Source organism: Abrus precatorius, unplaced genomic scaffold, assembly GCF_003935025.1.
Source record: "Abrus precatorius isolate BTA unplaced genomic scaffold, Abrus_2018 Scaffold8, whole genome shotgun sequence".
Lineage (NCBI taxonomy): Eukaryota > Viridiplantae > Streptophyta > Magnoliopsida > Fabales > Fabaceae > Abrus > Abrus precatorius.
The window spans coordinates 33,492,912-33,504,845 of NW_020874428.1; the positions used below are offsets into that span (position 1 = coordinate 33,492,912).

Sequence of the window (11,934 nt, forward strand, 5' to 3'; positions counted from 1 at the left end):
AATAAATATTAGGTTAAAAATTTATATTATTAAATCTAGAAGAATTTTAACAAAAGAATATGACATTAATTAAATGCCTGTCAATAAAGGAAATAAACAATTGAAGATTAAAATTTATACAAATGAATTAAAAATTTAAATATATTTACAACACAGACAATCAAATAAATTAATTTCAACTCTTTATAAATATTAAATTTCATAAATTCAACTGTTAAATTAAAATTTATTTTTAAACAGATAAAGTTTATAAAAAATTGTACAAATAAAAATATAATTAATAATTCATCAAATAATTTTTTAACACGTAATATATTATTATTTTTAAATATAAATAAATATTGATTATAAAATTATATATTTATGAATGTTTAACTTATTAAAAATTAATATGTATGATGACTTTAAATATCTTATTCAATAGTTGAATTCATGAAATTTAATGTTTGTAAATGAAGTATTAAGTCGAGTAATTATTGATTTTCATGTATTTATATGAGTGTATATTCTTACTATATTTTTTTTTCTTAAATTAAATTTTTTTTTTGGGAATTTAAGATCACCTGATATTTATTATCTGATTTATTCTCATGTATGTGGCATAATATTGAATCTGGGTTAAAAACCTGATCTGAGGCTCATTAAGGCATGATTAGACACACACAATGTTTCAAAATATTCAATGCAATGGATTATAGCTAAAATGTCACACTTTTCATTCCATGGGACAAAAACCTTTTGTGGTTAAGCCAAGTTGGATTCTACCATATGGAACTACTTTAATAACCATGCATTATTTGCATATCAGTCTTGTATAATAATAATAAAAAATTATGCAATCTGTTATTCTATTATTATTATTGTTGTTGTTGTTGTTGTGTTAGTACAAACATTTACTTAAGTCATGAGGTGTCTTTACATTTATACTCCTATCTTCTTTCACATTGCTTATAATTAATAATAGCATTGCAACAGCTTGGATCTTTCAACCATGTTAGAATCATGTCGTTGTTAAAGTGATATGATATTAAAGATAAATTTATATTTAGAGATGCAAAATTTACACATGAAAAAGGTCATATTCTTTTAATCTCCTTGTCTCTCAATACAAAGTTGTTCGTGTGCTTGTATAATTTCATGGACAGTGTGTATTTAGTCCAAAACACAAAGGTTGTGATTTTTAAGTAATTGTTTTTTTTTTTTTAAGGGAGAACCTCATACTCGTGAGTGTTATCCAAGGTTCAACTCTCAAATGCATGTAGGAATTGACACAAGACTCGTCACTTTTGCAGTTACTTTGTCCCCTTTTTTTCGTTTCTCTCTTTAAATCATTTTACACTTTTATTATTAAGTTAATAACTTAGGCCTTTATTATTTTAATTCAATAAATAATAAATTATGCTTCCTTAGAATTATAAATAATTTTACTAAAAGTATAAAAAAAATCTGAAAAAAATTAGCAAAAAGATTTTTAACTGGAGTATACCTTTTTTAAAATAAATAGGATTATATGATACAGTTCAGAACACTAACCAAAACATAACATTTACGATTTTTGAGATTTTATAATTACAAATAAAAAGACAGTTAAATAAAACTTACAAACAAAGTAAAAAACATCAGATATAAAAAATCCAAAAAAATTCATATAAATATAAAATAAATTAATTAACCCATAATTATTTGTTGAAAAGAGTTATGTGGCTTAAATTTTTTTTATCACATCAGATAATATGTAAGGATAAGTCTTAATTTGTAAGTCAAAAATAAATTTGTTTATATATTTTTTTTTATTTTTCATCAATTTTTTTTATATAAGAAGAACAATATAAATATTTGAAGGTTGTTTAATTTATAGAACTAGCTTGAGGCAGTTATTTTTTAGGTTGAGGTTGGATTAAATTTGTACTCTTGCATGTGCATAACTTGATTTTGCTTTATATAAATTAAATTTAAGATTGCCGATTCGTGTGTTTTTTTAATTGTGGCATACTAGATACATATATTTCTCTCTGCAACTAAATAAAAAACAAAATAAACAGTAATAAGTGGTTTAAAAATATGAATGAATTAAAAACATTAAAAAAAAGTATAACAATATAGAGTTGAAACAAAATATGTGATAAAAATATGAAATTTATTGAATCGTGTGGAGAATATAAACGATGGGTAGGGTTTTGATGGTGTGTGTGAAAAGGAAATGAAAGTAGAGAGAATGAGTAGAAAGGGTGGAGACATGAATGAACCGCGGAGGAAGCAAAGGCTGTGGAAACGAGACAAATAGAGAGAGAGGAGTGAGGGTGGGTGCGTATAAAGGTAGAAGAAGTAGTTGCGAGCTCGAAAAACGCGAAAAAGGCGAGGGAGGTAAAGAAAAAAGGAGGGGATGGAGGGCGTGCGTTACCAAAAGGAACTATGATGATTCATTATTTTTTGGGTTTCTGTAAGCTTTTCTTAAAAAGTTGTTTGGTGTGTCTGTGGCTAAGCTACTCTCTGTCATATAAAGTTGGGAATCCCAAAAGCGTTAGATAGTACACACACACTATTCTATTATTTTTACTTTTTCTTATTATTTCTCAATATATCTTTGTTTCCTCAGACTTGCATAATCACCATTATCATTAGTGTCATAGCACTCCTTATCATTTCTTATCTCCAATGCTCCCTTCTATTTATTACTTTTATTTTATTTCATCTTGAACTTCCTACTCATTCTTCTGTTTAAAGGATGTTAATGGAACAATTATTGATTCAAGACCTCCTATATTTAATTTCTACATTTAATCAACTTAATGAACGGTCAACTATGCCCTTTTAGGTTTTTATTCCGTAGACACACGAAGCCAATCCGGTACGTACACAACGCTGAATATTATTGATCCCATCAATAAAATAAATCAGAGTTAAAAAAAAAAAGAAGATAAAAGTAATAGTAATGGAAAAGGATAGTTTAATAAAAAAATTATTATAGTTTCTTAAAATTAAAAGTATATTTAATCATGGTATAAAATCTTAAACAGTAATTCTTTTGAAATAAAGAGAGTAGTATTTTTTTTGTTTATTTTTTAAAGTGGAAAATAATTTAAAGCAACATATAGTCTATAATATTTAACTGCAACCAATTAAATCCTTGCAAAAATAATTATTTTATTCCGAAAATGGTGTAATTTAAGAGTGTTGTGTCGTTTAGTTTCAATTATTTTTGGCACACACTGTATTTTTCACTTTATTTTGAGTTTCGAAATGAGCATGTTCTTGGTATATTGAGTATGTAGTAGTAAGTTAAAAATGAAAAGAAGGTGTTCTACCGAGGTCGTTTTCTTCTTTAAAGAAGATTGTTATTTTTCGGATTCAATGAAGGTCGGTCCATATAAAACCAAGTTGAATTTGTCCACTGAATTTAATGCTAGATATTATTGGGCGGCTGTGGCCTGAGAAGGTTAGGCCACAACCATTTTCAATGCATTTAATGCACTTGCTCTTTTAAGCACAAATTACAGAAAATAATTTTGACAAATGTTTTTTTAAATATATAAGTGAAAGTAGTAAGTAATAATACATCTGCGTGAATAAAATATAGAAAAAAGAGAGCGAGTAAAGACAACTTACTTTTGAATGACTCAAACTTGAGCAATGCCCCCGACATCATTGTTAGAGGCCCAAACTATTGTTTTTGTTCAACACGAATTGATCAAATCTCGCAAGCAAAGGTTGAGAATCATTGTTATTATCAAGTTGTCGAAACCAAATGGGATGTATATATGGTAAGAAATCGCTGGTAAAACTCTAAGTGATTGTATTTATATGGTCCATCACAAAAGCTAACTGGGCTATCGTTTTCATTTTAACAAACATGAAGTCATGCAACAACGTGATTCCAAAGAAGAGTTTATTAATTCTGAACTTGAAGACAAGAGGCAAGCTCATATTAATATCACTTAAATTGGCATATAGGCATTGCTGGTTATTATTATATTTTGAAATAAATTTGCTTAAAGTTGAATTTAGAATTTTGTGCAGCAGTTAGCCAACTAAAGAGAAAATAACTTTGACATAATAACTGATTAAGACAGTTTTGTTTAATACGGTCTATTAATTAAGGATTAGCTTAAGAAATGGGTGCCTCTTTTCATGTGGTAATGGTAACTTGCCAAACGATCACGTACCCTTGGACTTGAGATAAAGTGAGAGAGAGAGTAATTTAAGTATGAAAAAGGTGAAAGTGGTGAGATACCTTTTGTAGGTGTTGCGTGTGAAAAGCAGAAAATTGGTTGAAAGGCAAAATTGAGGAGTGAGACAACAGCAGTTACCATCACATATCGTAGGCGCGTAATGGCCCCTTTTGTATGTGTCCAATGGGTTTTGGGTCGTGTGGTGAACCTTCCATTACGTGCGTGGGAGTGATGTTTCCCTTAATCTTTTTGTTACAGTTTTAAGAAACTAGGAACAAAACAAAACAAGTGAGAGAAAGGAAGAGAGAGAGAGATAAAAACTAAAAAGGCAGTCAATCCAAACTCCGAAGACCTCAGTCCTTAGGCTCTCTCTCTCTCCCCCATCATCATCTTTCTTTATTTGCATCTCTCTCTGCCCGTTGAAATTATCATTAATTTACATTAGAAAATAATTTAATTTTAAAATATACTTAGCTTTAAATGATCATCAGTTAATAAATAACTTTACTATGTTAAATAATAATTTAAATACTTAATATATAATATTAATATTCCTGCTATGCAAAAAAGGTGTTTTTGCTTCCTCCATCATAACTAACCCGTTGAGTGGAGACAAATTAGCCTTTAAATTAAATTATAAAAAAAAAAGAGAGGAAAAGGCAAGTGTTAAATAAAATAATAATAAAGAAAAGAAAAAGATGACACGAAAAGGAGAGCAGATTGCTCTGTCCACAAAGCATTTTATTTCCAGAAATCCTTGCAACCGATAGTACTTTCATCCATCCATCAATTCTCCGTTTACTAAAATTCTCTCCAGTTCTGTGTCTTTCTCTTGCCACAATAAAGAAGGCATAGATATTTTATTTATCTCTGCTATATCCTGTTAATTAGAATAGAATTATAGCGTGTGCTAAAATAATGACTGAATAAATTACCTTTGGTTAGCGAGTGAGTTGATACTTGAGAAAAGGAGTTAGCTTTATATTCACCTCACCGCCCCCGCGTGTATCTTTACCAATTTATTCCGAGGACAAAGTGGTTATTGTTTGACATGGACGGCGATAGAAAGTAAACAGAGGAGAGAGAAGGAATGGGAGATGTTCATGTTCTTGTGAAGGAGGGGATCCCATATATCCTTTTCGCGTTGAATTCCCAAATAGCTTTTTAGGTGACACGCAGAGAGAGAGAGAGAGAGAGAGAGAGAGAGAGAGAGAGAGAGAGAGAAGGGAAGAAGCAGGTAGACAGATAGATAGGAAACTTAACAAAAGGGAAAGGAAATAGCAATAGCAATAGCAATGAATTAGTAGTTAGTTGATTTTGTTTGTGTTTGTAAAAAGCTAGTTTTGATTGTATTGGCAACGAAAGCATCCATGGAGCCAGTTGTTCGACCCTTGAAAATGTGAATTTGTCTATATTGAAGTGTTCTTATCTTATCTCGCCACACACTAATTTCGTTTTCTGCCTGGTGGGCTCACAGGCTTAGAACCCAAGTGTAAGTTTCACACACATTCGTTGCTTTATTTTCTCCTCCCATAAAGTCAAGCAAGTACCCCCAGAAAGGCAGTCTCCGATAAGATTCATTTCTCACAAATTCTCTCTTTTTTTCTCTCTCTCTAAATCTCACAAACTCAAAACCCAACCAAATCAAACCAAACCAATTCACACTGGGAAACTGCAACCCCATATTTCAAATAAAGAAACTGATTGGCTTTTGGGATTGATTGGATTCAGCTGGAGCATCAACCATCATACACATACTGCAACACAATTGAATGAAATGAGAGCGGGTCTAAGCACCATCCAACAAACCCTGACGCCCGAGGCGGCAAGCGTTCTCAACCACTCAATCGCCGAGGCTGGCCGTAGAAACCACGGCCAAACCACGCCGCTCCACGTGGCAGCCACGCTGTTAGCCTCTCCCTCCGGCTTCCTCCGCCAAGCCTGCATTAAATCCCACCCCAATTCCTCTCACCCTCTTCAGTGCAGAGCCTTGGAGCTATGCTTCAGCGTCGCACTCGAGCGATTGCCTACTTCGCAGAACACCACTACTTCCATTGACCCTCCAATCTCCAATGCTCTCATGGCTGCCCTCAAACGCGCCCAAGCTCACCAGCGCCGCGGTTACCCTGAGCAACAGCAACAGCCTCTCCTCGCCGTTAAAGTCGAGCTCGAACAGCTCATCATATCCATTCTCGATGACCCCAGCGTTAGCAGAGTCATGAGGGAAGCCAGCTTTTCAAGCCCCGCCGTTAAAGCCACCATCGAACAGTCCCTTAATTCCGTCCCTTCCGCCGTTAATTCCAATCCCATAGGACTTGGATTCCGCCCTAGTACGGTGGCTCCGGCCCCCGCGCCGGGGAGGAGCCTTTATCTGAACCCGCGGCTGCAGCCGCAACAGGGGAGTGCTGCGCAATTGGGACAGCAGAGGGGGGAAGAGGTGAAGCGAATTATGGATATATTGCTGAGGGCGAAGAAGAGGAACCCGATCTTGGTGGGTGAATCGGAGCCTGAAGCTGCGATCAAGGAGGTGATTAAGAAGATTGAGAACAAGGAATTGGGAGATGGAGCTTTTGCTAATGCTCACGTGATTCGTTTGGAAAAGGAGCTTCCTTCTGATAAGGCGCAAATAGCAGCGAGGGTGAAGGAGTTGGGGGATTTGATTGAGACCCGTATGGGGAATTCGGGTTGTGGAGGGGTTTTCGTTGACTTGGGTGACTTAAAGTGGGTGGTGGAGCAACCGGTGGGGTTTGGAGTTGGCGGTGGTTTGGGTAACATGCAGCAAGTTACGCTTGCCGACACTGGTAAGGCTGCTGTTGCGGAGATGGGGAGATTGGTGAGCAAGTATGGTGAGGGTGGTGCTGGCAGGCTTTGGTTGTTAGGTACTGCTACTTGTGAGACTTATTTGAGGTGTCAGGTTTATCATCCTTCCATGGAAAGTGATTGGGATCTTCAGGCAGTCCCAATTACCACCAGAGCACCCCTCCCTGGAATGTTTCCAAGGTACCTTTTTTTCTTCCTTCTTCTTTTTCTCTCTGGGTGATTTTTTGTTTTAGTAATGGTTATCATGTTGATTGATCGCCATCATCTAATTTCATCCCTTTTCGTTTGAGTCTTGAAATCATCTTATTTCATGTTATGATTCAAGATCAGGATTAAATAATTGACGTTTAAGTTTTATGTTTGAAGAAATTAATGGAGTCAATTAAGATTGCAGCTAGTGAATTTTATCTGAGATGTTAACTCTGTTCTTTTCTTTTATTTTTGTTAACCGGCGGTAGCTTGCTTCAACTAGTTTTGATTGTAAAATATGTGATGTTCCTGTTTCCGTTGACAGTTTTACAAGACAGGATGATACTTAGCTTTTTGTCTACCTTTGCACTGTTAGCTTGACTAGGCTGATCTGAAAGAGTGGTTATTCTGTCCCCCAGCATTTGGTGTTATCGTGTGACAATTTTTTTTTTTTCATTTGTGTTTTAACCAGGCTTGGGACCAATGGTATTCTGGGTACTTCACTTGACTCTTTCTCCGCGTTGAAGACCTTGCCAACTACGACAATCACTCCACTGAGGCGTGCCTCAGAGAACGTAGATCCTGCTGCAGTATCAATTTGCTGCCCTCAATGTATGCAGAACTGCGAGCAAGAAGTAGCAGATATGTTTAAAGAAACTGAGAAGTCTGATTCTGAACTCAAATCAGAGGCAGCGCGACCGCCCCTTCCACAGTGGTTACAGAATGCTAGAAATAATAATGATAATGCTAAAGTAATGGATCAGGCTCAGGTAAATATGATAAAAACAATTCCATTGATAAGTTGGTGGGTCTATTAGAAAATAGGTGTCTTTTGACCATCGTGTTCCTTTGTCTTTAAATAGAGTAACAGCCAAGAAGTGAATGTGAAGAAGAGGACTCAAGAGATACAGAAGAAATGGCATGATGCCTGCTTGAATCTACATCCTAAATTTCATCAGCAAAATGTGATGAGCACAGAGAGAATTACGCCAACTCCTTTGTCGATGACGGGCCTGTACAATGTGAGTTTACTGGGACGCCAACTTCAACCCAAAATACCACTGAACAAAAACCTCGGAAGCTCATTGCAATTGAGCTCAAATCCAATGCCAATCCCCCCACCGGAGCGTGCAGCGAGCCCACGGCAAAGCACGGTAACAACCGACCTGGTCCTGGGGCAAACAAAGCCAGCTGCTGATACCCCTCCAGAAGAAACACACAAGGAACGCATCAATGACTTCTTGAGCTGCCTGTCTTCCGAGTCCCAAGACAAGTTTGATGAATTGCAAAGCAAAAAACTACTGGATGCAGACTCTTTCAAGAAGCTCCTGAAAGGTCTGACGGAAAAGGTGTGGTGGCAGCAGGATGCGGCATCAGCAGTGGCCACCACAGTGACCCAATGCAAACTAGGCAATGGTAAAAGACGCTCCAAGGGTGACACTTGGTTACTGTTCGTGGGTCCTGATAGAATTGGTAAGAAGAAAATGGCAGCAACTCTTTCTGAGGTGGTATCTGGCTCCAACCCAATCATAATACCCCTTGCACAACGCCGTGGAGATGGAGGAGACTCCGATGCCCCTCATGTCCGTGGAAAAACCGCACTTGATCGAATAGCAGAGGCCATCAGAAGAAACCCACTCTCTGTCATCGTGCTTGAGGACATCGAGGAAGCTAACTCCCTTCTACGCGGAAGCATAAAACGAGCCATGGAACAAGGCCGGTTCCCTGATTCTCATGGCCGTGAAATCAGTCTCGGGAATGTCATGTTCATCCTCACAGCAAATTGGTTGCCAGAGGATCTCAGGTACCTCTCCAACGGATCTCCACTGGACGAAGAAAAGCTTGCAGATTTGGCGAGTGGGGGGTGGCAACTACGCATAGCAGTGGCTAAGAGGGCATCAAAACGCAGACCTAGTTGGTTATCCGATCAAGAAAGGTCTTTGAAGCCCCGAAAAGAAGTGAATTCCGGTTTATCCTTTGATCTCAATGAAGCTGCTGATGATGATGCAGAGGATGACAGGGGAGATGGGTCACTCAATTCAAGCGACTTCACAGTTGATCATGAAGACAACAATCACGATCTAGGAAGGTCTCTCTCAATACCCCGTGAGCTGTTGGATTCTGTGGACGATGCCATTGTCTTCAAGCCCTTGAATTTTGATCTCATTCGCCGGAATTTCTCGGCATCCATCGCAAAAAGGTTCGCCGCCGTCGTCGGGAACGGGGTTTCAATTGAAGTGCAAGAGGAGGCTCTTGACAAGATTACCAGTGGAGTGTGGTTAGGGCAAACCACCATTGATGAATGGATGGACAAAGTGTTGGTTCCAAGTTTCCACCAACTGAAAAAGAATTTGAATTCGTGTACAAAGGAGCATGAGTCTTTGATGCTGGTTAGGCTCGAAGATGACGGCTACTCCGATTGCCGGAGCTCCCAAGAGTGGCTACCTGGTAGTGTGAGGGTGGTGGCGGAATAGTGTTCAAACGCAAAGGGACATGAGTGGTGGAATCCGTTTTTGTTGGTGGTAGAAATGTAAATAGACCACTTTGGCGGGGCAAAGTCAAAGCCCCTTAGTGTTGAACCAAGAAAAACCGTTACAAGTGTTGTCGGGGATGTGTCAATTTTTTTCCCTTAGAAAAAGATTAATTAATTTTTGCGTTAAAAACTTTATATTGTTTTCTCTCTCTCTTTTTTTTTTTTTTTTTTTTTGTAAACATAGGTATATTTATTAATTAAACTGAGAATGATTATTATGTTAATAAAATGGAGCATATATTACTCTTTTTCCCCCTTCATTTTTACTCACATTTTATAATCTTTCTTTACCTAATAGTGATAAATGATATATTAATAATAGTTAAGACTATTGATTCCGTTGGAGTTGTTGAATAGTATGTCTCAACCTAATAATAAGAAGAAGACCAGGAGAGTTATTTACGATTAGTTTAGGATGACAGAAGGAAATGGATTTCACTTTTAAGAGATGCTTGTCTGTTTTTTTTATAATTACAAAAATACTTTTATGTTAATTTTTTAATATTTGGTGAATACAATGAAACAACGTTCTTATAATTTTCTTCATAACTTTTAGAAATGGAGAATAAAATAATACTTTTATAGTTATTTATGAAAAGTATATATATATATATGCAAAAAGCTTAGAGAAGGAAAAAGAAGGCTACTTTAAATTAAGATGGAAACTGATGGCAACGGCCAGCTAGCAGTAAAGAATAAAATCCAGACCCAGTTGCTGAGGGATCACTGATTTGAAACAGTGGCATCTATAAATGGTTGCGGGTGCTTCTCAGTTATCAGATTAAGTTTCTGTTTCCCCGGCTATTTACGTCACCATATATATCTTTTATAAATTATAAAATTTAATTCATAGTTTTAGAACATCTAATATTTTTTTCAGTTATCACGTAAAATGGTGAAAATGACTCCCCATTTTGCCTCACACCGCCACCTTATACATTGGAATTTTTTAAAAAGATCAAGCCCTCGTAATAGAAAGTTACCTTATTTTATTTTGACGTATACTTTTAAGATATATATAAGTAAATAAATAATTAATATAGATGATTATATATTATATTAATATTTAATATTTAAATAATAAAATTAAAACACTTCTTTCGATTATTAAAGTTAAAATTCTAAATTTAAGATCACAAGTTAAAGTGAAACAACCTCAGTTGATCTATATGTTTAATGATATATGTTTGGCAACAGAGGAAATGTTTAGCTAATCCTAACTTAGTTGATGAGAAATGGGTTCCAATTGCTATTGGTAGCGTAGAAACAGGGCATGGGTAGTACCAAACAGACAGCCCTACCGACACACAAATGAATGTTTTTCAGTTAACGTATTGGCATATGAATTATAAAAAGAAACTTAATGGTAAAGAATGTATGTTCCTAGCTATACCGTTATGTGTATGCGTCATTGTCAAAATTGCATTCCCTGTTTCAAAAGAAAAGGCCAACCAACCAATATACCAAGAAAGAAGCAAAGGCCGGCGATGAGTTGTATTGAAAAAAGCCGGTTATGAATTCAGCTTCCAACTCGAACCCTGTTTTCAACGCTACGTAAGGCTATTAATGCATCACTTTATTGGTTGTAGTTTTTGGCAATTTGGACTACGATTCTAACAAAGTGCAAATCACCAAAACAAGACAACTGATGCTTGCTGCATACTTCACATTCATTTAATTCACATTGGTCCATTGTTGACTCTGTCATCTCCTTTAAGACTTCACCCCTGCATGTGTTCTCATTTATTTTCATTCCATTATATGTTTCCTCTTTTTTATTACGCTTCTCTCTCCAATTTGTTCAACTCCTCCAGTTTCAATTATTCAACTTTGTCCCTTGTATGCGCCATGATATTTTCCTCATTGTTATGGCTATCTATGTAAATCACACAATCTTTTCCTAATTAATCATAATTAGCTGTTACTTTATAAAATACCTTTATATTAAAACGATTGTGTTTCTAAATTTATCTTAACCACAAAGTTTATATTAAAATATATATCATATTGTGTAAAATTATTTTCAAAAATAATAATTATACACTTCTTTTTTAGAAACAAGATTTAATGAATCATTTCAATAAATATTTCTGGTACATTTCGCGCCATTAATGAAACATTTAGATGAAAAATTTTAGAAGAAAAACAAAGTCACAACATAATTTATTTTTAAATAAAAATTAGTAAATATATTTATAAAAATAATTGGACAGTTATGGTATA

General features: G+C 35.5%; 1 protein-coding gene across 3 annotated transcripts; it reads left to right on the forward strand.

The window, feature by feature from the left end:
• Positions 1 to 5,113: 5,113 nt before the first annotated feature.
• On the forward strand, positions 5,114 to 9,968 carry LOC113845800 (protein SUPPRESSOR OF MAX2 1). Of its 3 annotated transcripts, XM_027473370.1 has the most exons (4): positions 5,114 to 5,661; positions 5,901 to 7,169; positions 7,651 to 7,948; positions 8,042 to 9,968. In XM_027473370.1, exons 2-4 carry the CDS (start codon positions 5,947 to 5,949, stop codon positions 9,650 to 9,652), a joined length of 3,132 nt encoding a protein of 1,043 aa, XP_027329171.1. In that variant the 5' UTR covers positions 5,114 to 5,661; positions 5,901 to 5,946; the 3' UTR covers positions 9,653 to 9,968. The 3 variants fall into 3 exon arrangements, with proteins under 3 accessions (XP_027329171.1, XP_027329170.1, XP_027329172.1); XM_027473369.1 differs by having other exon boundaries at positions 5,115 to 7,169; positions 8,042 to 9,957; XM_027473371.1 differs by having other exon boundaries at positions 5,383 to 7,169; positions 7,651 to 7,930; positions 8,042 to 9,962.
• The last annotated feature ends 1,966 nt before the right edge of the window (positions 9,969 to 11,934 follow it).

Excerpts from the sequence above, each read along its gene's own strand:
- LOC113845800 (XM_027473370.1), top strand. The coding sequence starts at position 5,947 with ATGAGAGCGGGTCTAAGCACCATCCAACAAACCCTGACGCCCGAGGCG. Across the intron at positions 7,170-7,650 it reads CTCCCTGGAATGTTTCCAAG|GCTTGGGACCAATGGTATTC; the intron begins GTACCTTTTTTT and ends TGTTTTAACCAG. Across the intron at positions 7,949-8,041 it reads AAGTAATGGATCAGGCTCAG|AGTAACAGCCAAGAAGTGAA; the intron begins GTAAATATGATA and ends GTCTTTAAATAG.